The sequence below is a fragment of the Strigops habroptila genome, chromosome 1, assembly GCF_004027225.2.
Source record: "Strigops habroptila isolate Jane chromosome 1, bStrHab1.2.pri, whole genome shotgun sequence".
Classification (NCBI taxonomy): Eukaryota; Metazoa; Chordata; class Aves; order Psittaciformes; family Psittacidae; genus Strigops; species Strigops habroptila.
The window spans coordinates 12,016,179-12,043,883 of NC_044277.2; the positions used below are offsets into that span (position 1 = coordinate 12,016,179).

General features: G+C 42.8%; 1 protein-coding gene across 2 annotated transcripts; it reads left to right on the forward strand.

Annotated features, from left to right (window-relative positions):
- Positions 1–199: 199 nt before the first annotated feature.
- Positions 200–27,655, forward strand: ATAD2 (ATPase family AAA domain containing 2). Of its 2 annotated transcripts, none has more exons than XM_030507228.1 (28): positions 200–467; positions 4,497–4,639; positions 5,146–5,195; positions 5,571–5,724; positions 6,430–6,523; positions 7,491–7,575; positions 8,494–8,607; positions 9,092–9,200; positions 10,071–10,208; positions 10,993–11,101; positions 11,316–11,431; positions 12,200–12,374; positions 12,983–13,071; positions 13,410–13,569; positions 14,494–14,584; positions 15,010–15,321; positions 16,847–16,973; positions 17,522–17,705; positions 18,518–18,703; positions 19,996–20,131; positions 20,275–20,471; positions 22,417–22,576; positions 22,941–23,063; positions 23,155–23,304; positions 24,503–24,766; positions 25,297–25,421; positions 26,557–26,685; positions 27,467–27,655. In XM_030507228.1, the coding sequence occupies exons 1-28, from the start codon at positions 249–251 to the stop codon at positions 27,506–27,508; spliced, it is 3,981 nt and encodes a 1,326-aa protein (XP_030363088.1). In that variant the 5' UTR covers positions 200–248; the 3' UTR covers positions 27,509–27,655. The 2 variants fall into 2 exon arrangements, with proteins under 2 accessions (XP_030363088.1, XP_030363077.1); XM_030507217.1 differs by having other exon boundaries at positions 206–479.
- The last annotated feature ends 50 nt before the right edge of the window (positions 27,656–27,705 follow it).

The window sequence follows — 27,705 nt, forward strand, 5'->3', positions numbered from 1 at the left end:
GGCCGGCGGGCCAATCCCGCGCGGGCAAAACAGCCCTCATCAACTTTTACGCGCCAAAAATATCGAACTGTCCTATAGCGGCGCGAGTATCCTTCCGCCGGCCGCGCCGGGACTAGCTGCTGGGGGCGGAGAAGCGGCCGCGGGCAGAGAAGCGGCAGGAGGAGGGCGAGGCGGAGGGATCCGGAGGGAGGCGGGGCCGGGCCGCGCGCGGGCTGCGGTGTGAGGGGCAGAACGGTCCCCGCTCGGCCATGGTGGTCTTGCGGAGCAGCGCTGCCCGCCCGCCCGGCCCCGCGGCCCGCGACAGCCGCCGCCGCCGCGCCCCTTTCGACCTTATGGACTCCAGCTCCGAGTTCATCTCCTTGGAGCCCCCCTCGCTCAGCAGCCGCCGCATCTGGACGCGCTCCGGGGCCTCCTCGGCCACCGCCAGAGCCGCGGGATCCAGGGGGACCGGGAGAGCCGGAGAGGACGTGAGTAACCGGGTGAGGCTCTGCCTGCTGGGCTGTGGGCCCGGGAAGGGGTTTGCCGGTACCGACCATGAGCCTTCGGGAGCTGTTGGGAGGAGCTGGGAAAGCCGCGTCCGGAGGTCGGCGTCACGTGGAGGGAAGAGCGGGAGGAGAGGGTTTGAGCGTGAGAGCCCGCAGCTGCGGCCGGTTGTGTCACACCGGTTGTGCTGCCGTGTGTGCGGAAGCAGCCGGTGCCGTCGTCTCCGTGTCCGCCCCCCGCTGCCGGCCGGCTCCGTCCCCGCCATTCCCCAGCCCCGCACCCGCTGCCCCGCAGCTGCCGGCGGTCTGGGCACAACCGCTGTCCCGGGGAGCGGTGACAGGGCCGGGAGAGCGCCCCGGGCGGCCCTGCTCGGGTGAACTGCCCGTAGTGCGGAGGTTCGGTGTGTGATTGTGGTGCCTCTGCCCCTGTGTTTGGGTTTGTTATCTAAAGAATTATCTTCTAAAGAGCCGCTGACCGCTGTAACTGTGGTAATGCTCACAGGGAGCACTCAAGATACACGGGACCTACAACCGCGTTCCAGCTGGCCTGAGGTGCCCGTGAAATGCTCCTTAATTCTATCGGTACTATTTTGGAAGCTTTATAAACAAAGCTTTGGTTAGAGATCAGGGCTACTTTGGACTTAATTAAAGCACTTATGTGCGTAACCTAAAGTGGTGAAAACGTTACATGAGCTTTTGATAATTTTAATCTATCCCAGTGGAAGAGGTACGTTATGTGGTTATGAGGGATGTGAAGTAGCCCATGGTGTCTGCATCTCGGTGTTGCTACTTTAATAACTGAACGGTTTCACTTTGAGAAGTTCGTTGTTTTTAATTATAGAATCACAGAATGATTTGGGTTGGAAAGGACCTTAAGATCATCTAGTTCCAACCCCCCTTGCCATGGGCAGGGACACCTCACACAATGTCACCCAAGGCTTTGTCCAACCTGGCCTTGAACACTGCCAGATGTGGAGCATTTACCAGTTCTTTGGGCAGCCTGTTCCAGTGTCTCAGCACCCTCACAGTAAAGAACTTCTTCCTTATATATAACCTGAACTTCTCCTGTTTAAGTTTGAGCCCATTACCCCTTGTCCTATCACTACAGTGCCTGATGAAGAGTCCCTCCCCAGCATCCTTGTAGGCCCCCTTCAGATACTGGAAGGCTGCTATGAGGTCTCCACGCAGCTTCTCTTCTCCAGGCTGAGCAGCCCCAACTTTCTCAGCCTGTCTTCATACAGGAGGTGCTCCAGGCCCCTGATCATCCTCGTGGCCTCCTCTGGACTTTCTCCAACAGCTCCATGTCCTTTTTATGTTGAGGACACCAGAACTGCACACAGTGCTTCAAGTGGGGTCTCATGAGAGCAGGACAGAGGAGCAGGATCTCCTTTTGATGCAGCCCAGTATAGTATTGGCTTTCTGGGCTTGAGTGCATTTGAAAAAGCATTTAGCATTTGAAAGCCAAAGCTCTTTTCTGCTCTTTCCACGTGGGGTTTTTCTCCTCAGGGTGTCCTGCTTTTCCATGACAAATAAAGGCAGGCTAAGTCTAACTCGGAAGAGGTCTGCTCTTCAGGGGAGCCCTGCCTCGGAGTGGTGCTGGTCGTGGACTCTGTTTCCTTCCAGGAGAACTCTTGGGATTTACAGCTCTATGGATTCTCATTATTTTCAAGGCTACTGAACTGATAAGGAAGAAATCCTTGGGATATAGGTTCTGGTTTGGTTTTATTGTTTGCCGTGGAACCTGCTTAAAGGTCACTGCTTTGCTTTTGCAGTCCACGCTAGAAAGGGATGTCAGAGGCAACAGGGAATTCGGCTGCCCATTGCACATGGGCACACAAAGGCTGTGCAGAGCCAGGCAGCTGAGGTGGCTGGCATGTGTTCTCAGTGTGGAGAAGAAGAATGAGGAAGCTAACTCTAAACTTTTCACTGAAACCAAAGAAGAATCCTCAGTGTGAAACCGTTGTGCTTTGGTTTCTTTATTTCTTTTATCTTTTGGATTGTTTTGGTTGGAGTTTTTTTTCCCCTTTTTTCAGACCTTTCCCATGCTTTGAGGCACAGAGTCATTCTTACCTCATTTGTAGGGTGGTCAGGCTCTGCTAGAGTGTTATAATTGCAGAGACAATGTGAAAGTGCCCTAGATAATAAGGTGATGATGAGGGTGCTAACTGCATGTTCAAGTCCTAATGCCTCTTTCCTGTCTTGTTGATGTGTAAGGGCTTGGCAGAGGCAGCTCTTGCAGTTTTTCTGATACCAGCAAGGGGTTTATCTTGTTAGTCAGCTTCTTTCATGCATAGTAAGGAGCATACAGCAGGAAGTCTGAGGTAAACCAACATCTGGTGAGTTTATCTTCTTCCAAGTTTCAGTCCCAAGGAGTTCCGTGTCAGATCCAAAGTGGTCAGTGTCCCTTTGGAAGCTGTGTGTCTGCAGGTCTGTAACCCTGGTGAAATTCCCCAAGGGGACCAAGATTGCTGTCGTGTGACCTGTATTTGAGGGCAGTGTGCTTCAGGGTTCTCTCTTTGTTCTGGGCAGAGCGGAAACTGGCGTTTTTCCAGGCTGAGCCTTCATGACTCATCCTGTGCAGGGACTTCAGCATCCGAGTTCACAGCCTCGTTGCCTAAGGACATGTATCTGTTCTGATAGTGCTTCAACACAGAGTTACTTCCTCAGAGATTCCAGAGAGTGGTTTTTGTAAAGAGACTTTTTAGAAACAATTGCCAATTGCCATCTGTAGGATGAGAAAAGTATCAAAACATGAAATGCTTTCAAAATTTGAAATACTTCACAAAACTCTTTAATCCAACGGCCTTATCTTTCTGGTTTAGCCATTTGCTGCTTCTGAGTTTACTTCTCAAGTGTGTGTTTTCAGCCTGGTAGGGTTGATAAGAGTAGTTACTGTCATGCTGCTGGCTGGTTCTTGGTGTCTGCCATCTCGCTGACCTGAGATACCTTCCTACAAACGGAGGACAGTCAGAGTTAGCAATATACGCTGTTACTGCTTTGCCTGTGTCCTAATTTGAGCCAAGATTAAGGTAAAAAGACAGTAAAGTACAGAGCATAGTAAATATCACAAATATTACATGGTGAACATTGCATTAAAAATACTATATAAGTGCACATAGAAGGTTTTCCCTGGTCACTATACTGGGCTTTTCCTAACATCTGTGCTGACGTTCTCCAAGTGTTTGTTCTTCTGTCAGCTTGGGATTTGGCTCAGAGATTTGTGAAATGTATTACTGAAGTCATCTTTTAACTGCAAGGTGGCAAACCTTTAAGGTTGCTCTCAAGGAATGTTTACTTCTAGATCAATGAAGCAGAAATAGCCAAAGTGGCAGTTATAGCTTGTGTATCTTAGAGTTTAGGCAAGCTAAACTCTCCAGAGTCGCTCCTAACTTTGGAGTCTAGTTTCACAGGCGACCATGTATGTAGAAGTAAAGCCTCTGACTTAAAAAGTTGTCCTTATTTGAAAGTGCTGTATGTTCAGAGTAGCTGAATCTGGAAGCTCTGTGAAGAATACTAATGATCCTTCTTCCCTCTCTGGCTGATCAGGATGGAAACCCATTAGTGGAATAATACACACACACACACAGAAGTTTATATATGTAATATGGGCCCCTGTGTTAGCTGGTGTTGGGCACTCACTCTGTCTGTATCTGCCTCTGATGCTTGGGTCTCCCTAGGGGCTGGTTGTGTAAGCGCTGCTCCACTTGCTGGTGTTTAGACCCCATATGTGTACACACACACACACGTACTGTGTATATCCCTCTGTACATGTCCTTAGACACTCAGTCTAGTCAGTTACTGGCTCCAGATGGTTTGGCCTCCCAGTTGCCTCAAGTGCAGACACAGACAGGTCCCTGGCCTGGACCTTGAAGTGGTTAAAGTCTTACCTGCCATTAGCTGCACCACTATTGAGTCAGGAGAGTTATAGAAGAAACTTGCCTAAATGAGGCAGAATTTCTCTCTCAGCTCAACATACGTGGTGCATATAAATATGTTATTTCTTTCTTTTCCTAGGAATTTTCCTCTAGTAAAATGGAATGTTTCGGTGGACACCATTTAAGATCAATGAGAAAAAGCATGCCGCCCTGTTCAGACTCCAGCTTTGACAAAAGCATGGAGATATTAAGTGAAAATGTCAATCGAAGACACTTTACGAGGTACTGCATTTCTGGGTGTTCAATCTTTGTTGAATTGATAGAATGAAAAGGAAAACTGAAAGCGTGCACAGTGAGTCACATCATGATAAATCAAAAGCCTGCAGGGCAATACGGTTATGTTAAAGTGAGTGCCGGTATCTTAGAACTAGAATCACTACTCTTAGTACAAGTTTTCTGCTTGTAGCAAAACCCGTGCATCTTTTCTCAAGTCCTTTGAGCTCCCTCCACTTTGGTTGCTGAGATGCTACGTGCCCTATTAGGACTTCAGGATTAGAATGTTGTGAGATGTCAGTTGTTCTAGAACTGTGTGCACATGGCAGCTGTGTACACAGCAGACGTGGGCTTTGAACCCTTGTGGTCCACAGGCTTTTCTTTGCATGACCAGGAGCACCAGATTATAAACTTGAAGTTCCCCAGTCTTGAGGGGGAACGCAGTATGATATGATGGGATATAAAGAATACTTCCGTACAGTACTTCTAATACAGTGTCCTCTTCCTTAATGTAGGCAGTTGGCAAAGCCGAAATCAGACCAGAAAAAAGAAGAATATAAAGAAGGTAAGTAGTGGGAATTCTGTAGGATACCTTTTTAGCCCAGTTTCTGAGGAGGATTGCATTTTGTCACTCTGCCCATTTAACTTGGCCCCAAAAACATCTGAACTCTTAGCCAAAATCAGCAGAAGCTGTGAGAATAGATATCTCAAAGATAGTGAATTTCCTTTGAGTTTTATGCAGCGAGGTAGATCAAACAGCAAAGTTTAAACATAAGTAATTTAAGTTGGATGTTATCACCATGACATTAACTTCTGATACAGTATTTAAAGAAAAAATCACTCCACTGCAGATTTTACATTTACTAGAGCAGTGGTGAAATAAAGGTAGTAACATGTTTTCTAAATGTTTCAAAATACTTTCTATGTTAATGCATTTTAGTCACCAGAACACTGAAGACCAGAGCTGAGGCAAAAGCTGCAGAACATGTCCATGAAGAAAATGGAGATTTAGAGGTCCGCCGAAGCTGCAGACTTCAGCAAAGTCGTTACACCACTACAAATCAGTCTGTTCTGTTTGACAAACTTATAACAAAGTAAGTGGGTGTTTTCATCATCTCTCAAAGCCACTGACATGAGCCTGATTAGCAATATGGAGTATATTGGCTTAGGGGCTTCCTCCTCCTTTTGACAACACAAAAAGGCTTTGCTAGTCCTGGCAGCAAGAGCTCAGGGGGTTCAATGGTTAGGCCAAGACCTCCCTACATGCCCCTGTGTATGTGATACGTTGGCACAGCTCGGAAGGGTTTGCAAAGTGTAACAGCAGTGGGATGTGTTTTCCAACATCTATAGTCATGGAAAATCAACATGAAACTTACATTACAGTTAAGAAAAAAGGCTGTGAACTACAAATGACTTAATGCTATCATGCAGAGCAACTGAAGGAGCTATTGAATACTGCTGTGATTTCTGTTCCCTTACTGGGATCTTCAGAATTCTATTTTTCTTACTAAACCAGATTTTTTTAAGATTTATTTTTACTGTGATCAACGAGAGGGGAAAATAAACCTGAAAACAGGATGTTTGCAAATCCTCAGCACTTGTTCTTAAATCTCACTCAAAAACAGTAAACATTTGAACTAACTTTAGTTTAAGTAGTGTTTAAAAACTTGGCTAAGTGTCGGTGACTCTGCTTTGTGCATACTCTATTAGAATGTAATACCAACTATGTGTATTCTTGGATATATTTGGGGGTTTGTACTTGCCTATCTTTGCTCTGACACGTCAACTTTTCATGTTAGTACCGCAGAAGCCGTCTTGCAAAAGATGGATGACATGGAGAAGATGCGTAGACGGCGAATGATGGAAGACCTGGGGGTGTTCCACGACACAGATGTAGATACTGATTTATTTCACTATTCTTTTGTCTCAGTCGTGTGTTTCACATAGGGAAACCATTTAGTTTGTCATTTTAATTTAACTGAAATAACTTCTTCCACAGAATATTGTGGTCCAAAATAACACTTGTTCTTGCTCTAATTATAATGTCTTGCTGTTAGTCGTCATGCTACAGATGGACTCTAAGGGTGGAGGAAATGTCTTCCTCAGAAGACACGAAATAGCAGTGATATCCCAAAATACATGTCTTATACTGTGCTTTATTAATTGCCTTATGATTTTTTAATAGGTACTGTTTACAAACAGCTGTTTTGGGTCTTAAATCTTACTAAAAACTGAATCCATTGATGCTTGATCTGTGTCTGTTCTTGTCTGGCCTTGCCTGTGATCTTAAGTAGTTTCTGTCCCTAGAGGAACTTGTGTTAAAATTCTATATAGCAATCCTGTTTCCTCTGTATTGGTTTTGCTCTATTAAATGAAATTCTTCTGCAGTCCATTTGAATGACAGACACTTCATTTTTAAAACCTCTTCATAGCCTGCCTTCACAGTTTTGGTTTAGATCTGAATTCCTTTTTGTTTAACGAAGCTGGAATTGTCCCTCGTACTTTGTACATCACCTCTCAAATGCCCATATGATTATTTTTTTATCTGCTAGGAATTGCTTTTTTCTAGCTTCTGCCAGGTTCTTTGATCATTAATGATTAATCATTGTGATTAATTGATACACACTGCATTTTGTATGTAGAGAAGTATTAAATATCACATGTACCAAGGCCTATTTTAGAGGAGGAATTCTTGAGATTAATCCTGGGTGTCAGAATGATGTTCTTATTCTCTTCTCCTGTATCCTAATTTTACCTTTTGTGTATATGGAGTACCCTGATACCATAAAGAGACACCAAATATGCCCATGTCAGGTTTTCTACATATTTGTGACTGATCTTTCTTGTTTCTTTTAACTAGGAAAACCTCAGTATGTACTCCCGAGGAAAGAAAGAAATCCAAAGAGCTGACAAAGAAATAGCTGATAATCAAGGGGGCATTGTAGGTTAGTTCTAATTTAAATTTTCTTTCCTATGCTCTAGCCAAAAGCCTTATCTTAAACAATTGGGATGACCTGATTTCTCATCTATTCAAAAATCCTTATTGCTCTCGACATCACAAGCCATAGTCATGGACTTTAGGGCTGCAGTGAGCACAGAACATGTATTCTGAGGTAAAAAAAAATGGGTGCAACAGGTGGGAATGCAAAGAAATGGGTGGTATTACTCAGAATGAGAAAGAGTGACCCTGCTACAGCAGGAGCATGGCTGTGTTCAGGGGTTTGAGCGGCACAGCGAGACTTTTCAGGAATTCAGGTATGGAATTGCTGTATATGTATGGAAAGCTCCTCCCTAGCATGAAGATCAGCAGGGGAGAAGACATCGTGTTTTGAGTTCTTACCATCTTCCATGGAATAAACCCTTCAAGTTACTTTTCAGAAGCTAGTGGCACAAACTGTATGCATTTGACATTACTTTTCTCATTGGGAAAGTTCAAACCTGTGACTTGCCCATTATTGCTCAGGTGATCTGTGGCAGAGCTAGGACTTGGAGCTACATCACCGTGCTTAGTCTTACCACTCTAGAGCATGAAATACACTTCCCTGAAACACTTCCTCAGAAATGACTTTCTGAAGTAGTGGTTTCCACAGGAGCTGCACCTTAGCTAAGCAAGATGACAGAGTTGTCGTTACTGAGACTGATGAGCAGTCACCAGCAATTTGTGCAAACACAGAACAATATCTGTATGTGTGCTCCTCTGCTTTATGATTTCTGGAATGTGTTTTCATACATTGATCTTCACTGTTTGCAGGTTTTCAGATCTGTTGTGTCATTTACACGAAGGTAGTAGTAAAGCCTATAGGGGTATGTGTTTTGAATTGAATATAATTTGCAACAGTACTTAATGTTATGTCGATGTACAGTAACTTCATCAGATGAAAGTGAAGAGAAAGAGGATGAAGATGGTGAGCACACTCGAAAGCGTTATTACTTTCGACAGAGGAAGACTGTGGAGCGCTACCAAGCGCCGCTGGAAAGTAAGTTATGCAGTTTCTCTTACGTGCTGATTTCCTGCATATAAGTGAGGTTGGTTTTATTTTGTAATGCAGATCTATGCACACACTCCACTTGTATTTCAATTTCTTACCTTCGTTCTACAAGTAAGTTTTATTAAATGGATGTAGCCTGTGCACATTGTATTTCTTTGCCGTTAAATGACAAAAAATGACCTGTGTATCCTTGAAAGAATAGTAATTAAACAGACTTGATCTTACTCATGTGCTTTTCAGTTCTCCTAGGTCTGGGGGAGGGGTTCATTTCTACTGTGCACTAATTTAACACACCCACCCCCCCAATCACTCAAAACTTCCCCTGAAACTAGACATGGGTGAAACACATCACGTTTTCTGCCTCTTTCACTATCCTGTTTCAGGATACAGGATAACACTATTCCTGTTTTCACTCTCCAAGTTCCTGTTCAACTTGTTTGAAGGTTTACTCTCAATTCTTTGCTTTCAACAGAACCAAGACAGCGTAAGATGTATTTTCCGGGCCGGTCTTCGCCTGTCAGACAGAGATGTTCATTCACAAGTGCTCAGCCACAAGGCTCTTGCTGCAAAAGCAATAACAGGTCGGTGATGGTTGCTGATAGTTGTGATTTATCATAGTGCTGCCAGTCACAGCACTGAATTATGCTTTCAAGAGGTTTTGGATTGCTGGTAATTACAGATGAAGGGTATGATTATTGCTGTGGTGGTCTGAGGGTATAAAGAAAAATACTGGGGGGGGGCAGGATATACTTTTTATTCTGGAATTGAAGCCAGAATCTCCCTTCTAAGAATCTATTTAATCTTCAAGGATACAACTTACTTTCTTAAAACTGAAGACAGCATAGTTAGAGGGGAGAGCCTCTATGGAAGTATTAATGGATCTTTTTGTAATCACTCCAAATACTGATTCTGTGTTTTCTGTGGAATCAGTTGATGTTTCTGTATGAAACTACCCTTAAGCAAGAAAAATACTAAATGAAATTATAAACTGCAATAGTCATGACAAGGGGGTTTTGGATCCTGTAAGCAGTTAGAGCATGGAGAATGCCATCTCTTGCTAGATTTGCTCATGTTGTTTAGCATCCTTGAAAGCAGACACTTAGGGAAGGAAGGGATTTTGAAGCCAAACTTTAAAGTAAGTTTAAAAGGTTTACGTTACAAGTGGATACGTAATGTGAAGTGAAATTTCATGTATGTGTGTGTTAAGAGGTTGAACAAGTAATTTGTTTATGAAATTTCTTGGCAAAATAGTTTAACATTTTACCTTTCGAAGAAAAAGTACATTTTGCTGTCACAAGGGAAATCATGTAATGTACTTTGAAATCATATTTATAAGGAGTACAATGATCTGGAAACTTAAGAGAACTCTTAAGTCAATCCTGAGATAGAATTCACTTAAATTGTGTTATTGCTTAAGGTGTACTTTAATTTTCTTGTTTAAATGTTTGCAGACGGAAACACGCAGTCCACAGCAACGATTCCACATCCTCTTCCTCCTCCTCCTCCTCAGATGATGATGATGATGATGATGATGATGAAGAGCATTTTGAGAGGCGTAGGAGGCACAGCCATAACAGGAATTTAAGAAGGTTAATGAAATTGGAGAATAGGGGAGGGAGGAGTCTATTGGTTTTTAATAAGCAATTTGATTTCTAGGCAGGAATGGGGGGAGGAACATTATTATGTACGTTTTTTAATGTAAAATTGTACTGGTTCTGTGCTTTATAGTAGTTTACTCAGAAAGAAAACCAACATAAGAGAATATGGAATAAAGAGAGGAAATGATGGAGGTTTTGTTACTTAACAAATGCTCTAGAAAAACTGTTTTAGTAAGACTCTAACAAGTAGGTTTTGAGCCTGATGTCTTTCAGACGTGTGTCTTGTGGCACACACATCCCAAAGTCCCTGGGAAGGACCAGCAGTGGTGGGCAGCCTTTAGGATGTTAATCCACATGGAAATAAGTATCCCCATAGGCTGTAACTTTTTGAATGTAGTAGCAAAAAGCCATCTTTGAAAGATGTCAGTGTGTTTTTGGGGAGGGTTCTTCCATCACGCAAATCAAGGTCAGTTCACAGCCTCCACATACAGAATAACTTGTTCTAAGCTTGCATTCATATATGTGCTGTGTTGGCTGGCATGGGTATTCCTAAGTGCAAGGAGTTGGTAAAATAATTAACTCTGTTTCATCTCTGGAGTGACCATTTTCCTATATTTACTCATGTCCATGAAATGTAAAACTATTTACATATTTAACTCTTTAGGAAGTTTATTTACAAGGTCTTCTGCATTCACTTGCCATCGTTCTACAAGCAGAAATCTGGCTGCATCTGAAGTTAGAAAGCACCTTTTTCTTTCTCCTTCATTCCAATCAGGTGTCTGCCCCTAAACTTCCGGACAGATGAGTTAAAGGGAATTCGCAGGGATCGAATGAAAATTGGAGCAAGTTTGGCTGATGTTGATCCAATGCAGATCGATTGTTCAGTAAGTGGTTTGGGGTTGTTGTGGCAGTGAGGGGTTTCCAGCATTGAAAGCTTTCAAGAACATGCCCTCTACAACTGCCTTGGTTTCCAGTGTTCTCTCAAGCAATTTGAAAGTTGCCCAGAGCATTTTCTTTGTGCTGACATAAAATTGCTGATGGAACCTTCTTGAGGCTGCAGCTTTCTTTAACACGTCAAATGTGTTCTGTTGAATTTAGGTTCGATTTGATGCTGTGGGTGGTCTTTCTGACCACATTTCATCTTTAAAAGAGATGGTTGTTTTTCCATTGCTTTACCCAGAATTCTTCGAGAGATTCAAGATTCAGCCTCCAAGGTAACAGACCTTGTTTAAAACTATAAATTCTAATTCACCTGTTTGCAGGAGAATATTCAACTGAGCTATCGATATGTTTCCATGCTTCAAAGTTTTCTGCAGTGATGATGGGGACTCCTAGCAGTAGTAAAAAATAATCTCTTAACAATGGATAGAATCCAGAATGTGTGTAGGTTCAGAGATTTCCTTTGTGGTGAGAATATATCTAGAAGTGTCTTGTCTTAAACGGTGGTGTGGCTGTATCTAGCTCGAAATTCAGAACAGGTGCCCAGCTTTAAGCTCCCTCCTTGTTTATCATCAGCAATGGGAGACCAAATCCAGTAACTTAAAAGCTTTTTAAGGGAGAGTTAAATGCTTTACTGTCAAATCTGGCCTTTTGTGCAAACAAGAATGGATATTCAGTGTAGCATTGGAAAATGAACTGGTGATTCTGAGCCCAGTCTCAGAATCTGTGGTGAAGTTTGTTCTTGTTTGACTGTGCTGTGCTGTAACCACCCCTGTTAGTTTGTCACCAGATTTGGAAGTGTCCTTCTGGGACATTATCATCTTTTCTGGGGGTTTTGTACATTTGCATTCTCCTCTTTCTTCATTTCATTTGCTGCCTTGTTGAATTGTACAGCAACACAAGACTCCAGCTGTTACTGCTTTGTGGTTTAATTAAGGAGAGAAGAGTTGTGTGTTTTAGGGATAGGACTTGTAATAATTTTCCATGATGTTTTATATTTCTTACATGAATCTTTTCTGGGTTTTTGTTTGTTTTAATTGCAGAGGCTGTCTATTCTATGGTCCACCAGGGACTGGAAAGACACTGGTAGCTCGTGCACTTGCTAATGAATGTAGCCAGGGTGACAGGAGGATAGCCTTCTTTATGAGAAAAGGTGCTGACTGCCTGAGTAAATGGGTGGGGGAGTCTGAACGACAGCTTCGTTTATTATTTGATCAGGTAAGGTTGAAACATGCCCTGTGTTCTATCCCGGCTGTAATGGTCATTTCTTGCTGTCAGTATTTTTAAGGAGAACTCACTCTTTTTCATGTTTTGTCAGTTCCTTCCACTGAAATGGGATTGTCAGAGTTCCCTTTTTCAGTGTTTTTTTTTTATGGGCTTCAAATCTTGAGATGTATTGGGAAAGATATCACACAGCAACCCCCTCAAAAAAACCCCAAACAGCCACAAAAAAAGGTTTCAAGAGGCAAGAGATGGTGGCTTTAGATGAGAGGGAAACAGATGTGGGTCATTTAAATTCACAATGGAAGCTTGCTTCCAGAACCCATAATTGAATTAAGTCCTGGCATTGTTCTTCACAGTTGTCAAAGAGCTGTAGCAACTGCTGGTATGATTTGTTTCCTGTCACCCAGCCTCAGTGGGTTGACATAAGCTGCTGTCTTCAGTTACTTGTGCCACTTACTCCATTAGCTCAATTAGTAAAGATCCCTGGTGCTAGTCTGACAAACCCAGTTCCAATGACTTTCCAACCATAACGTTCTTCATGCATTTTCTCTTTCCAAGAGTGCTGGTTTATTTATGTCAATATTCCTGTGTTTGCATTCTAGGCCTACCAGATGCGTCCTTCGATTATTTTCTTCGATGAGATAGATGGTCTTGCTCCTGTGAGGTCCAGTAAACAAGACCAAATTCATAGGTAGTGCATTTTTTGTGCTTCCATACAAGTTGCTTGAACTTTTTACAATGAAGACCACAACCTATTTAAGTTTATATAGGTTTGTCCTGAAAACTAGATACTCAGAGCTGCTAATATGTCAGGTGATTTTTAAATAGTAATTGAAAACACTTCACGAAGCTTGATATCAGCACAAGGTCTGTGTTACCTTATCTCTTTATGGCTTAAAATGAGTCTTTCACTAATCAGCATCTCATCAGTTAAAGCTTGCCCTTTTCGAGTGTTTGTTGGAGAAGGTCATGTGGAATATAATAAAAGTTACTAAAGCAGTGAGTGAAAATTGTATTTTTTCCTGTTAGCTCTATTGTGTCAACACTTCTGGCGCTTATGGATGGCTTAGACAGCAGAGGAGAGATTGTGGTGATCGGAGCCACCAACAGACTGGATTCTATAGATCCGGCTTTACGAAGACCCGGCCGCTTTGATCGAGAGTTCCTCTTCAGCTTGCCAAATAAAGAGGTCAGAACTTCAACTCAACCTTATTGCTAATGCGGCAAAGTCCATCTTTGTAACACAAACACTTAACAATGCAGTTAGAGTCAAAATCAGCTTTGTACAACTCAGACAAAAGAGGGGGGGATGCTTGGAGAGACTGCCTTGTACTGCAGAGGGCAGATCTCATACTGGGTATCTATGAGTAAGGTGATTTCAAGTAGTTAGTTCTATCATGAGTTTTCATTTCACTCTGGCCAGCCAAGACAACGGGATGCTGCTCGTCACTGAGCTGTTTAACAAAGAATTAATGTATGAATTAGTTACAGATCACTGCTGTTGCCTCTTGAAAATGAAAGAAATGGTGTGCACAAAAAGATTCCTTTTTGCTAATCTCTGTGCCAGGAAATACTGAAGTCTTGCTGAGATCAGAGATGAAGATAGGCAGTGGTTGACATTCTCTGGATCAGTGACAGTAGTTTTGAGTCCTAATTATTGTTGTTCTTTGTAGTAATTGTAACAACTTGAAACGTACAGCTAGGGCTGTTTTCCTTGAGCGAACTGGCAGAAAAGCAAATCTGATGAACTAATGAGACTGTCACCATGAAATTGTGCAGAGTTTGGGAGAATTTTCTTTGATGAAAAATTCTCTTTGCAGGCTCATTAGATCTTATACTTGTAGAAACGTGGTTTTTATGGAAGCTACAAATGTCTTTTTCTGGGAGGCCTGCACTGAAATAAGAGTTTAATGTAACAGGTTAAGAATTGTTAAATGTCCTGCTGGAAAAAGCAAAGAGCATATGAACTGAACTTTAGTACAAATGCTTTTCTTACCTGCTAATCTTTTAAGTATTTTAATATAAGGGGTTCTGGGGTTTTGCGGTGGTTGGGTTGGGTTTGGTTTTAAGAGTAAACTTAGAGCAAACTAAAATTCAACCATTTTGTCTCCAGGCTAGAAAAGAGATTTTCAAGATTCACACACGAGACTGGACCCCTAAGCCTCTGGACATGTTTCTTGAGGAGCTGGCTGAAAAATCTACCGGTAGGTTTGAAAACTAAGTGAGTTACTGCCTGTGACTGAGCCCTGAGGAATCTGAGCTTGTACCAGGCAGTCCCTGAGCTCTTGTGCCTCAGTGCACAGCAAAGCTGTTGAGGCAGCTCCATGCCTTGGCAGCAGCAAAGTTAGATGCTGCCTTTTTAAGTTTTTTTGTGTCTCTCAGAACACTGACTCGGGTTTGGGGCATGCTCCTCAGGAGCAAAGTTGTGGCTGTTTCGTAAGTGCAAGACATCAGGCTGCGACTCACGTAACCACTTCTCTGCAGTGCAGTAACTCTTTAAATTCTCTCCTAACCTGTTAATTTTTGGCTGCATCCAAAGTGTTTCAGTTGCTGCACTTTAGAAACCTTTGCCTTGACTTCTGTTTTGCCTGAGACTGACATAACATTTGATTCTTGTTTTGTTTATTAGGATACTGTGGTGCTGATATTAAATCCTTATGTGCTGAAGCTGCGCTCTGTGCTTTGCGCCACCGCTATCCTCAGATATACAAAAGTAGTGAGAAACTGCAGTTAGATATCGCTTCTATTAAAATAACAGCAAAGGATTTTGTCGTGGCTATGCAGAAGATTGTTCCAGCTTCACAGAGGGCTGTGGCTTCACCTGGGCGAGCGCTATCACCTATTGCAAAACCACTGTTTGAAAACAAACTAGCAAGAATTTTACAAGCCTTGCAGAGAGTATTTCCCCATGCAGAGCTTGCGCTAAAGGACCAACAGCAAGGTATAACAAGAATATCCACGTTGGTACAATTCTGCCAAAGCAGAAACTGCTGATTTGTGCACTCACCGTGCACAAAGCTCTCAGCTGTAATGGCAGTAGAGTTTTAGCACAGGCACGTGCATGGTGCTGGGTGGGCGCTGTGAATGGCTCTGAGTACACGGTGGAGAACTAAATGTTCTCTACTAGAGCACCCTGTTTCTGACAGCAGCTGACGTGTTCATCATTTATAGAGAGGGATCAAAGGTTTAATGTATGAGGCACCTCTTTCAAGAGGAATGGTTCAATGTGGAAGAAGGGTATTTTTGCAGAAATGCTTCGTATTCCGGTCTGAAAAATGTCAGGACCACAATACAAGTGGTTTAAGCTAAATACTGCTTTAGCTGTCATAACTTTTAACCATCACCTCTTAATTGAAATGTTTGTGGCTCACACTGTGCACTTGCATGTGAGATCAGAACATTTTAGTGGTGTATACTCTGGGCTTGGCTTGCACAGCATACGTGAGCTCACGCTCCTGACTGCATCAGCCCTGATCATAGACTCACAGAATGGTTTGGGTTGGAAAGGACCTTAAAATCATCTAGTTCCAACCTTCCCTGCCGTAGGCAGGGACGCCTCACCCTAGACCATGTTGCCCAAGACTCCGTCCAACCTGGCCTTGAACACTGTCAGGGATGGAGCATTTACCACTTCTTTGGGCAACCTGTTCGCAAGGTGAGTGCCTCAGCACCCTCACAGTGAAGAACTTCTTCCTTATATCTAACCCGAACTTCCCCTGTTCACGTTTAAACCCATTCCCCCTTGTCCTATCACTACAGTCCCTGATCACGATTAGTCTGTCGGTGAGAGCAAATAAATTGGTAAATTCATTCCAATCCTGATTAATGGAGATCCATTAATAGTTTATTATGCTAATCCCTGGAGAATATCTATCCTACCAGTACTACTCCCAGTAAGATGGTAGATTATTTGCAATGGTAAAACAGAGGCAGAAACTCACCATCAAAAGAAAAGCAGAGAGGCTAGGGGGATAGGTAGTTGCATCCCGTTTCTGTTGTCCACCTTCCATTATATTTAGGAATCTTTGAGGAGCCTTATCTAGATGTTGGTCTGTATGTTGTGACTCCCTAGTCCTAGACAAATGGAAGTCTGTGGCTGTGACGTTCACTTAATTTCCCCCCGTCCAGCTCCAGAAAGAAGTGGCCTTGTTGAGGTTTTCACGTGTTTGGGAACTATAGAGGTTGTTCCTAATCCTCTTTGTTCTAAGGGAAAAACCTCCAAGTTTTCACCAACCCAGGGAGAATACCTTACACAAATCATGGGATGTAGGACAGCTTTGTACAGACCTGTGTAATCTCCTTAGATCTGTGGTAGAATGAGCTCTTCAGAAAATAGCATTCAGTGTGTGCCCTCAAATGAGGAAATACAAGATAAGTGGTTCCCAGCACTGATTTAGAAGCTGTATTAACGTGAGAGCAAGGTACAGACTATTCAGGAAAGTTAACAAACCTTTCTTGTGTTCCAGACAGCTTAAATCAGACTTTAAGAAATGATACGATCGACAGTGATGCGGAATCACCACCGATCTTCGAAGAGAATCCAACTCCTAAAACGCCTGGTAGACAGCCGGAAAAATTCCTCAACTTTGGCAGGTAAATGTTTGTCCCCTTTACGTTTCCATTGTCAATATGGCTGGGTCTGAAAACAGTTCCGGTGTGAGGGGTGGTAGATGAAGCTGTAGGCTGCCATAACCCATCACACTGAACATTCCAGCCCTCTTTTCCCATGTCAGAAGTGGTACACTATTGGAATGTGTTGATTTAATCCATTGTATGCCTTGAAAGACTCAAGACTGAAGAAATGGACTGGCTGTCCTTCTAGATAAAAACCACCTATAGATTTGTGTAGCCATCTTTTGCCTTTCTGCTTCCCAAGATTGTTAAAGCAGTAGCAAATTATGCAGCAGAAACAAAACTGAGAAATGGTTTGTTAAAACACCATGAGGAAAACTTAAACAATGTCTGCAATTTGAACCTTTACTCTGCTAAGCTTTTGTGAATCTTTTGATAGTTTAATGTGGAAGTCATATATAAGCCAACAGTTAAAAATAGATTGTTTTCATCCCTGTTGGCTCAGTTATTTTTCTCACTTTCGTAACATTCATCATTTCTTTAACTTGGTTTTTTCCTTACTGTTCCAGAAATGTTTATTACCAGCCAACATCTTGTAGGCCACGGTTCTTACTGGTGGGAGAGCCAGGATATGGGCAAACTTCTCATTTGGCACCTGCAGTAATACATGCCCTGGAAAAGTTTCCAGTTTATACACTAGACCTATGTGTGTTGTTGGCAAGCATCACCTCACCAGAAGAAACATGTGCACAGGTATCTCTTTTTTTATTTCTTTAACCTCATAGGATTCCTGAACTGTATCTAAACTCATAAAGTAAGCCAAATTCACTGTTGGTGGAGGCAGCCTGGTTTGAATGTGCTCTTATGTTTACTTCTGTCTGAAAAGGCACCTTTCTTCCACATGGAATGCTATCAAATAAGGATGTTACACATGGCTGTATTTTCCATTCCAAATTAAACAGTGAGGATGTTGTAGCAGCTCGGGAAGAGGGGAGGTGCTAATAAGCCCGTCTCTATGGCAAGAAATGCTCCTGGTCTCAGGGGGATCCAGGAAGTTTTCATTGCTTCCCAAGAACATGTGTTCCCAGTAGATGGCTGTGCATCAGCCTGGCTGCATGTCAGGCACTTGTGGCTGCCTTTTTGATTAGATTGAAGAGGCAGTCAAGGTTTTTGGGGAAAAGAAGCTTCTTTTTTTATACATAGGCAGCTTATAGTGCTACACTATATGCAGTGAAAGCATTGAAATTCACTGACATTTGTACACAGGTGTGTATTTCTTAACTGGGACACTTAAATATAAGCAGATACTGATAATACTGATATTCTGAATATTGATCATGTGGCTATCTGAATACTGATAATCTGAAAGGGTGCATGGAGCAATTTGTTCTGTGAAAGGACTGTTGCCACTTCCCTCACAATGGTGGATGCATGTTGTCTTCTGTGATTGAGGTACAATCCGTAGGCAATGGCTTGTGGTCTTCCAATGCACGTAACCTGGTCTTATGCATTGTTCTTTATTGGCCCATGGTTTAGTTTTCTTACCCAAGCTTTCATTTTACCAGTTGATACGAGAAGCTCAGAGAACAGCACCAAGTATCGTTTATATCCCACATATCCACTCGTGGTGGGAGGCTGTTGGAGCTACACTGAAAGCTACTTTTACAACACTACTGCAGAACATTCCAACGTTCGCTCCGGTTTTGCTGCTTGCAACATCTGATGTGCATCACATGGATCTCCCAAAAGAGGTATTTCTGTTCATAGTTTTCTGAAGGTTTTTTGTTCCATTTCTTGTTTATAAATAAATCCTTTAAGCATTGGAGTTCTGTGCACTCTGAAGGAAATTCAAACTGTTATGCCTCAGGCATCTGAACCAGGTCTCTTACAATTTGCTTAGACAAAACACTGCTGAAAGTATTGTCTGAAGTGTTTCTGGAATAAGAGACTGACTTTGACCCAACTTTTTCTCCCTTCTCTCACACTCATGCTTATTAGACAGATGTATAACTTCAGATAATAATTCCAGTGACTACAAGATGGTTGAGTATGTATTTAGTCAAGAATATACAGTGCTTGAAATGTAAATGTGAAAAGGATCTTATTACTGAAAACATTTTTACTCAAAAGTGAAAGATATTTTAATATCTTTCACACTGTTATAACGATGGCATGTAATTGCAAATTTAATCTCTTTAATAAAAATTCAGTTTCTTTCTTTATCTAGGTGGAAGTTTTACAGAGTAGAAAGCTAACTTCCAACTTCTCTTTAAGTCACTTGGAAATCAGTGGTTGTATTCCTTAACAAAATTCAGTAAGAGGACACGCTGAGCTTTCTGGACGTCTGAGAGTGTGCATGAAAGGAAGGGGTTCACCATGTGAATGTGCTGCTCTGATTATTTTGCCTCAATTACATGGGGAGAGGAGGAACCTTTACCTAGATGTGTTTATCATCAAATGCTTTGAAAGGGCTTCAGTTTCTACCCAAGTTATTATACTGTTTATAAGTTCATTCTAAAAGAAGGGTAGAAATTCCTTCTGTGCCTTTTGGGAGTAGAGATTGCAAACACGGAATAGAATTTGGAAGTATGCAGCTTCAGACACCTCATTTTAACTAATTCAAAATCATAAAAGAAACCCCAACCAAACCTCCACCCCCTTGCCAAAAGCCTGCACTGGTCTGCTGAGCCCTGCCCCTTCCCTCTAGAGCTGCCGGAAAGAGTCAGCTCTGAAGGACAGCAAGGAGAGTATACACAAAATGGGGAGTCGTGGAGGTGGTGCTGAATGTCACCACTTTATCAGTGTATCAGACGGTTCCTTCATTGAGCTGCAACTCTAGAGGAGTTCCTTAGAGAAGATGTTTTCATTTGCTGTGCTAACCTATGAAGATCTGGCCTTTCGAGGCCAAGTGGATGACTTTTCACAGTTTGTCTTATCTAGGTGATTACCCAGCTTCATTTCGACAGGTACTCATCTCTTTGGAATAGAATGTGCGTTTGTGTGGCCTTAATAATCTGAAATAACTTTTCTTCTCGTGCTTTAGATCAAAGACTTGTTTAATGACAACCATGAAGAAGTTTTCAAAATCCAGCTGCCTGACAGGGAAGAAAGAGGAATGTTTTTTGAAGACTTAGTTGTGAATCAAGTTGCTAAACCTCCTGCACCCAAACTCAATGCAGGTGAGGGTATTCTGCCTACAAACCTTGCTAGCTAAGTTCACAGCTGTGCAGTAGTTACTTTAGTGGTGATTTTCTCTGAGTAATTTTTCATCTGCTTGTATCTGAGTACCATAAATTGACTAAAACTTTACAATTGGTTTAAGCTTGGCGTCCACTGGAAGAACTGCCTTTAGCGCCACCGCCTGAGCCTCGCCAACTGACAGAGGAGGAAAAAAGACAGCTGGAGGAGCAGGAGGAGGATACATTGCGTGAACTCAGGATTTTCCTAAGGGATGTGACTCATAGACTTGTCATTGACAGACGTTTCAGAGCATTTTCAAAGCCAGTTGACCCAGAGGAGGTAAATTATTGTTCTGTAATACATGTTATCTGTGTGTATTTGTTGACATCATCTGCCTGGACTTGTGCAAAGCATTTGACACTGTCCCTCACGACATCCTTGTCTCTAAACTGGTGAGACATAAATTTGATGGATGGACCACGCAGGGGATAAAGAATTAGCTGGATGGCCACATGCAGAGAGCTCAGTGTCCAACTGGAGACCAGTAACAAGTGGTGTCTCTCAGGGATCAGTGTTGGGACCGATCCTGTTCAACATCTTTGTCAGTGACATGGACAGTGGGATGGAGTGCACCCTCAGCAAGTTTGCCGACGACACCAAGCTGTGTGGTTCGGTTGATACGCTGGAGGGAAGGGATGCCATCCAGAGGGACCTGGACACGCTTGTGAGGTGGCTCATGCCAACCTCATGAAGTTTGACAAGGCCAAGTGCAAGGTCCTACACCTGGGTCGGGGCAATCCCAGGCACTGCTACAGGTTGGGCAGAGAAGAGATTCAGAGCAGCCCTGCAGAGAAGGACTTGGGGTGTTGGTTGATGAGAAGCTTAACATGAGCTGGCAGTGTGCGCTTGCAGCCCAGAAAGCCAACCGTATCCTGGGCTGCATCAAAAGAAGCGTGACCAGCAGGTCAAAGGAGGTGATCCTGCCCCTCTACTCTGCTCTCGTGAGACCTCACTTGGAGTATTGTGTGCAGTTCTGGTGTCCTCAACATAAAAAGGACATGGAGCTGTTGGAGCAAGTCCAGAGGAGGGCCACGAGGATGATAAGGGGGCTGGAGCACCTCCTGTATGAAGACAGGCTGAGAGAGTTGGGGCTGTTCAGCCTGGAGAAGAGAAGCTGCGTGGAGACCTCATAGCAGCCTTCCAGTATCTGAAGGGGGCCTACAAGGATGCTGGAGAGGGACTGTAGTGATAGGACAAGGGGTAACGGGTTCAAACTGAAAGAGGGGAAGTTTAGATTAGCTATAAGGAAGAAGTTCTTTCCAGTGAGGGTGGTGAGGCACTGGAATGGGTTGCCCAAGGAAGTTGTGAATGCTTCATCCCTGGCATGGATCCATCAAGGCCAGGTTGGACAGAGTCTTGGGTGACATGGGTTAGTGTGTGGTGTCCCTGCCTGAAGGGACACCTTAAAAAGCCTGAAGCTTTTTAATTGACTGTCAGTTGTTGCAAGAACCAGAGTAGAAGCAGCAGTTTTTAAAATCAGTTTAAAGATTCTGTTCTCTGTTTACTCTGGAGCTTCTCAGTGTAAGATCAACCATAAGGGCTGTGTGGTTTCTTTTTCCTCCCATATGCTTCTTAGGTCTCTTTTTATCATTTAATTTCTTGAATAAGTCTAAGCCAGGGGCATATACTTCCAAGTCAGCTGTAGTCTTAATAGAGTTGTGTGTTTCAGCAAAGTCCTCTTCCCGTCAGCTTCCACTGACTTGTCCTTCCCTTCTACTTGGTTTGGATTATTCACATCTCAGAAGCATAGATGTTCTCATCTCAACTAGTTGTTAGGCTCCTTTTATGGTCTGAGTAAAGAAATCTGCACCCCTGGGTCCAGTTAGCTCATTCTGAAGCAGATGCCTAAGACACATACTTCAAAGGTATGATTCTTGCAGACTTTTTCTTGCTACCAACAGCAAGGAGAACATTGGGTGACTTCACCCTGAAAGGTTTATTTCCTGTGGTTTTCTGAAGTGAAGTGAATCCTGCCCCGGGTGTCTGTTCCTTTCTGTGCCCACATGTGCTTCTGCCCTCCCTGCTTCATTTTTTCCCTCTTCTGGTCTGTCTCTTTGAATCCAGTCAAAATAGCCCTTCCATTTTCAAGAAACTAACTGGTTAAATTCTGCATCTTTGTATGTGTCATAAATATTTGGGGATTTTAAGAAGTCCTTTATTTGGCTTTATCATTAATTTTGGGGAGATCCCGTGTTAAATCTGAGCCCATATGTTTCATTTGTAGGTACCTGATTATGACACAGTTATCAAACAGCCCATGGACCTTTCGACAATTCTATCCAAGATTGACTTGCACCAGTACCTAACTGCAGGAGACTTTCTAAAAGACATTGATCTAATCTGTAGCAACGCGTTAGAGTACAACCCAGATAAAGATCCTGGAGGTGAGGATGTGGTTCTATCCCTAATTGGGAAAAAATTAAAACGTATAAATTGATAAATGTCATCTGTGGCCAGTAGAGATGGGATTAGATCATCTGAAACATCCACAGAGAGTAGCATTTCTTACCAGGTTGTAAATGTTGTAACGTTAAGCTACTTGGATGTGGAATTGTCATAGAGGGGTTAATCAGTAAGTAACGCTTTTGCTTTAATAATGAACTTTTATGTTGCTATGCTGAAAATACTCACTGGGAGAACCTTGGAGAACCTACGTGTGAGAAGAGCAAAATCTTTCTCTCTTAGTAATCGAAATAGAGGATGTCGTTGGCTGGTAAAAAATGCTCAGTTCTGACTGTTGAATTTCAGATCGTCTCATTAGGCACAGAGCTTGTATTCTGAGGGACACCGCGTACTCCATAGTGAGGGAAGAAATGGATGAAGATTTCGAACGACGCTGTGAAGAAATACAAGAATCCCGTAAGGAAAGAGGTATTTGCCACTAAGGGTTTTAAGACTTGTCTCAGTATTTGTAACCACCAGTGCAAGATGCGATTCTATGCCATCTGTTCTCTATTGCAAGGTTGTAGCTCTTCAAAGTATGCTCCATCTTACTACCATGTAATGCCGAAGCAGAACTCTGTTGCTGGGAGTAGGAGGGCGGACCCGAAGTGTAGCGACAAACTGAAGATGCCGGCAGAGCCTGTAGGCTCCAGTACACCTTGCTCCAACGGCAAGTTGCATTTTATTCCCACTTCCATGCCACCGCTACCTTATCTGTTGTTGGGACCCAGCAGGTTTCTGTGATGCCTGGTTCTTCATGCCAAAGGCATTGCATTTTTCAAGTTGCTCCTGTATGTGAGAGAAATCCAGAGGTCATTCGTTCAATACGGTCAATGAAGTTCAAGTGCAGTGGTTGGTTTATGTTCTAAGACATTGGCCTTTGTAGCCCACTGACATGTAATGGCTCTTAAATGGCTACCTCTTGAACTCAGAAATGTACGTGGCAGCTTCTGAATCCCCAGTGAGTTTTCAGTTACATGAAGCAGTATTTTTCCCTTCCCTGCCCTCAGATGCTAAAGTCTGTGCCACCTCTTCCTGTGATTGAAGGGGGAAAGGGGTAAAAATAGGGGAGCGATAATAGCTGTGCAAAGGAAGAACCATTATTTCCTCACTTTTCCTGTGAAAGGAACATAGAATCATAGAATGGTTTGGGTTGGATCATCTAGTTCCAACCCCCTGCCATGGGCAGGGATGCCTAACATTAGATCATGTCGCCCAAGGCTCTGTGCAAGAAACAAAGTGGCTTGGGCCTCTTTCAGTTAAAGTGCATGACATGGGCTGAGGTTTGCTGGTCTCACTGGCCTGACTGGGGTTTTGCCAGCAGCTTCACCCATCAGCTCTGTGCAGTCTCTGTGAATGCAAAGAATGGTGGCTTTTCTGGAAGGCAGAAATGGGAAGTTTGTTTTATATGAGCTTACTGGAATCAGCTGATGAGGTGTTTGTCTTCATGCACAATTTATTCTTCAGCAAATACTCCCTTCAAATTGTCTCTAACTCTGCCCATCACGTGTCTCCAAATGCTTTTCTGTTCATCCATATCGGTTCACATCGTAAGACAGCAAGTTGATCTAATAACCTTGCTTTGCAGCAATACTTCCTATCCAAAGGAAGAATTTTCTGCTCTTAAGATCTTGAAGCTGATGGGTTTGTGAATGAAATGCTGGAGCTGCCTTTTTAAAATCTAACAGCAAATTGACCTCGGTAACATGCAGCTCTTTAGTCTCTAGACAGATGTAGGAGAGAGAGAATGGTGCTTGAGTTCCTTTGGTCGTTTTCCTTGCAAGCCAAGTATGATGAGGATGCTGGATTTAGAAGGAAAAACTGTTTAGGGCGTGTTTTGGGTTACTTTTCGTGTTCTCTCTTTGCAGATATGGCAAAAAAAAAACGCAGAAAGAACAAAGTGCATTCGAATATCGCTACCAAGAGGATGAATTTTCAGTTCAATAAAGAGAATAAAGTTCCAGAAGAGCAAAACGAACTCGAGAGTGATGAGGAGTTAGAAACAGGAAGACCCGTTTCTAACACAGATCGCAATGAAGGGGAGTCCACCCAGGATTCTTCGATGGATGAGAATGAAAATGTCCTGCAGGAACGACACAAAAACGCGAATGAAAATAAAGGTGGTCCAACAGGTAATTTAGCTCTTTTTAATTCCTGAGGAGGATGACACTATTGTTTGGGGTTTCAGCCTTCTTCAGTTCCATTCTGTTAGAGGTTCTGTTGTATCTCTCAAATCAGCACGCAGAATGGTGCTGCCCTTCTAGATCTGCCAGCCAAGCTCCTGCTCTGCTGCAGCTGCTGGGGTTTTGATTCTGAACTTTGTTATTCAAAAACTTGAAAAACAGCTGTGGACTTTCTTTTATTATATGAGTATCACAATAGGAGATGTGTTTCCTAACACCACACAGTGCTGTGATGGCAACAGGATGGTACCTTTTTTGCCTTGTTTTTACCCTGCCTTTTTCTCAAGTGCTTTTTTTGAGCATGTGTCTGATTTTGATGGAGCGGCGACTTCTGCTGGGAAGAAAGTTAAAGTCAAGCACTTCTCAGTGAAACAATGGTAACAGTCCTGTCTCTGTCCTATGCAGGTATAGGATGATACTTCACTAATAGTGTGTTCCAGATAAACAAACCCCGACTAAAGAAGTGTGTGTCGTTGCAGATGTGTGGGTGCCCCGTGTGGCTCGCCTGAGGCGCTCTGCGGGAGAAGAGCGACCGCTGATGGGTGTCGAGAAAGCAACGGAAATTCCCACGCAGCCAGTGGTTGTGGATTACTTTGAACTCAAAGTCAGTCTGATTTTAACTGTTAATACTGAAGTAGCTACGCGTGCAGTTGGAACTGAAGTCAGTTGTTAACCGATGCAAATTGAAGCAATTGTGAAATAATTCAGCCTGTGATGGACTTTGACTGCGGTGTTACCACACCAGGCGCAGGCTGCTCTTGCTTTGTTGAACTAAGTTTTAGGAGACTGGGTTCTCTTCCTAATTTTTAATTTAAAGGGGCTTCTTAAATTGTAAAATAGTCCCTGACAGCCTGCTAGTACTGTTGGTTATTAATATGTTAATAGTTTTTATGATGGATTTGGGAGTTTTGCTTTGGTATTTGCATGTCTTGAAGAGGACTTTTGTTTCTAGCAGTGATCAGCTTAACCCTGAAGTTGGCAGGTTGACATAAAGCTCATCATGATAGGACAAGGGGAAATGGCTTTATACTGAAAGAGGGTAGATTTAGATTAGATATGAGGACGAAAATCTTCCCTGTGAAGGGGTGAGACACTGGCACAGGTTGCCCAGAGAAGTTGTGGCTGCCCCATCCCTGGGGCAGTGTTCAAGGCTGCAGTCATGTCCGTGGCAGCAATTGGAAATAGTTTCACAGGGGATTGTCATGGGAGTAATAAATTGAGGCTAAGTTATATTTATTGTTCTGACTCAATTAAAGCTCACCAGCATTAACTTCACATTCAGGATGGCACAGCTGTATCTAGAAGATCTGTAGCCTGGCTTCCAAAGATCCAATTACAACACCCTTGCACCACAGCCACAGCTTCTCAATGGAAAGCACCAGTGGCTTTGCTGTGGCTGCTGCTCTATAACGAAGTGGGTTGTGTCATTCCCTGCTGTTCTGGAAGCAGTCGATTTGGAATGATGATTGTTGATTTCATAGATTGATTAGTAATAAAATATTGTCTGAAAATTAAACCTTCTTTTTCTATGAAGTATGAAAAACTATTTTCTCCAGTTAAAGCTTCTGAGATACTGAATCCAGTCTCTGAAGTGTCACTCATCTTTTCTTTTACAGTAGAAGAAAGTAGGATGTCACTTGTGGTGTTATTGTTTAGCTTCCAAAAACATGGAAAACCCTGTTCAAAGGATCTTGCGCTAAAAGTCTAAACTTGTATTTTCCTCCTCCTTTTTTCTTCAGCAACTGTTGCATTTTGTCACCATGATAACTAAGAACTTCAACATTCTTCAGCTGGAAAAACTATACGCAGTTATGAGTCAGTGCATTTACCAGCATCGGGAGGATTACGACAAAACCGAATTAGTGAAGGTGAGTTGGTTTTTGTCTTCTGGCACTTTCCGTCACTGTCATCTTGTATTTGGCATAATTGTTGGCAGTTTCAGGAGGGAAAGCCTTGAACTTGAAGACAGGGCGTCCACCCTGGCAAAGCTGTTCACCTCAGTCTGTCAACAGCCCGTTCCAGACCCTTTCTAGGGCTGGGGGCTATGGAAGGAGGGCGCTTTTCTCAGTCTGTGGCTCCCTCTTTCTCCCCTTGCAGGCAGTCAGACATGGCAATACTTCATGCTGCAGTCATGCTGTTCTTGAAAAGACATGAAGTGTGAGACATAACAAGAGTTTGAGACTTTTCTCTAGTCTCACCATAATCTCTTTGTAACCAGCAGGGCTTGAGCATCCTTCATTTGACATATGGGGAGATAGAAATCTTCTGTCTGTGACCATTTAATGGTAGTGAGTCAGATTCTCTGATCTCTTCCTTTAAGAGACTATTTCTGAGTTGTCAGGACTCAGGAAAAATCTTCCAGAGCCACTCATGATCCCAGCCAGGCATTCCCACTATTGACTTGATTTGGATAGGTTGGATATTCAGATACAGACTCATACAGCCTCTCTTGCCTATGCAATTTTGGATGGGAAAGGATGCATTTGAAGGTAGTGGGAATAGCAAGGCGTTGGGATGGTGGTAGCACATGGATTTGTTAAATATAACAAACTCCTCATGTATGTGCACTTTCTTTCTTAGGAAGAAATAAACAGGGTTCTCAAGCTTTTATTTATGCTGACTGCTAGTTTGTCTTCTTTTTCTTATTAGGAAATGAAGAAAGAAATTGCAGCCTTCACATACTCCCAGTGACACTTGATTTTGAACTACTTGACTTCTGCTCTAATGTTTCCTTTTCATTGCGTAATTCATTAAAGATTACTTCTACATATATATTTATACATATATTAAACAAATATATCTTAAGAAAGCTCAAATAAAGTCTTTTAATTGCTTTTATCTTTTTGTCCTGTCTGTGTATTTGTATGTGACATACTGCTGGGATTGCC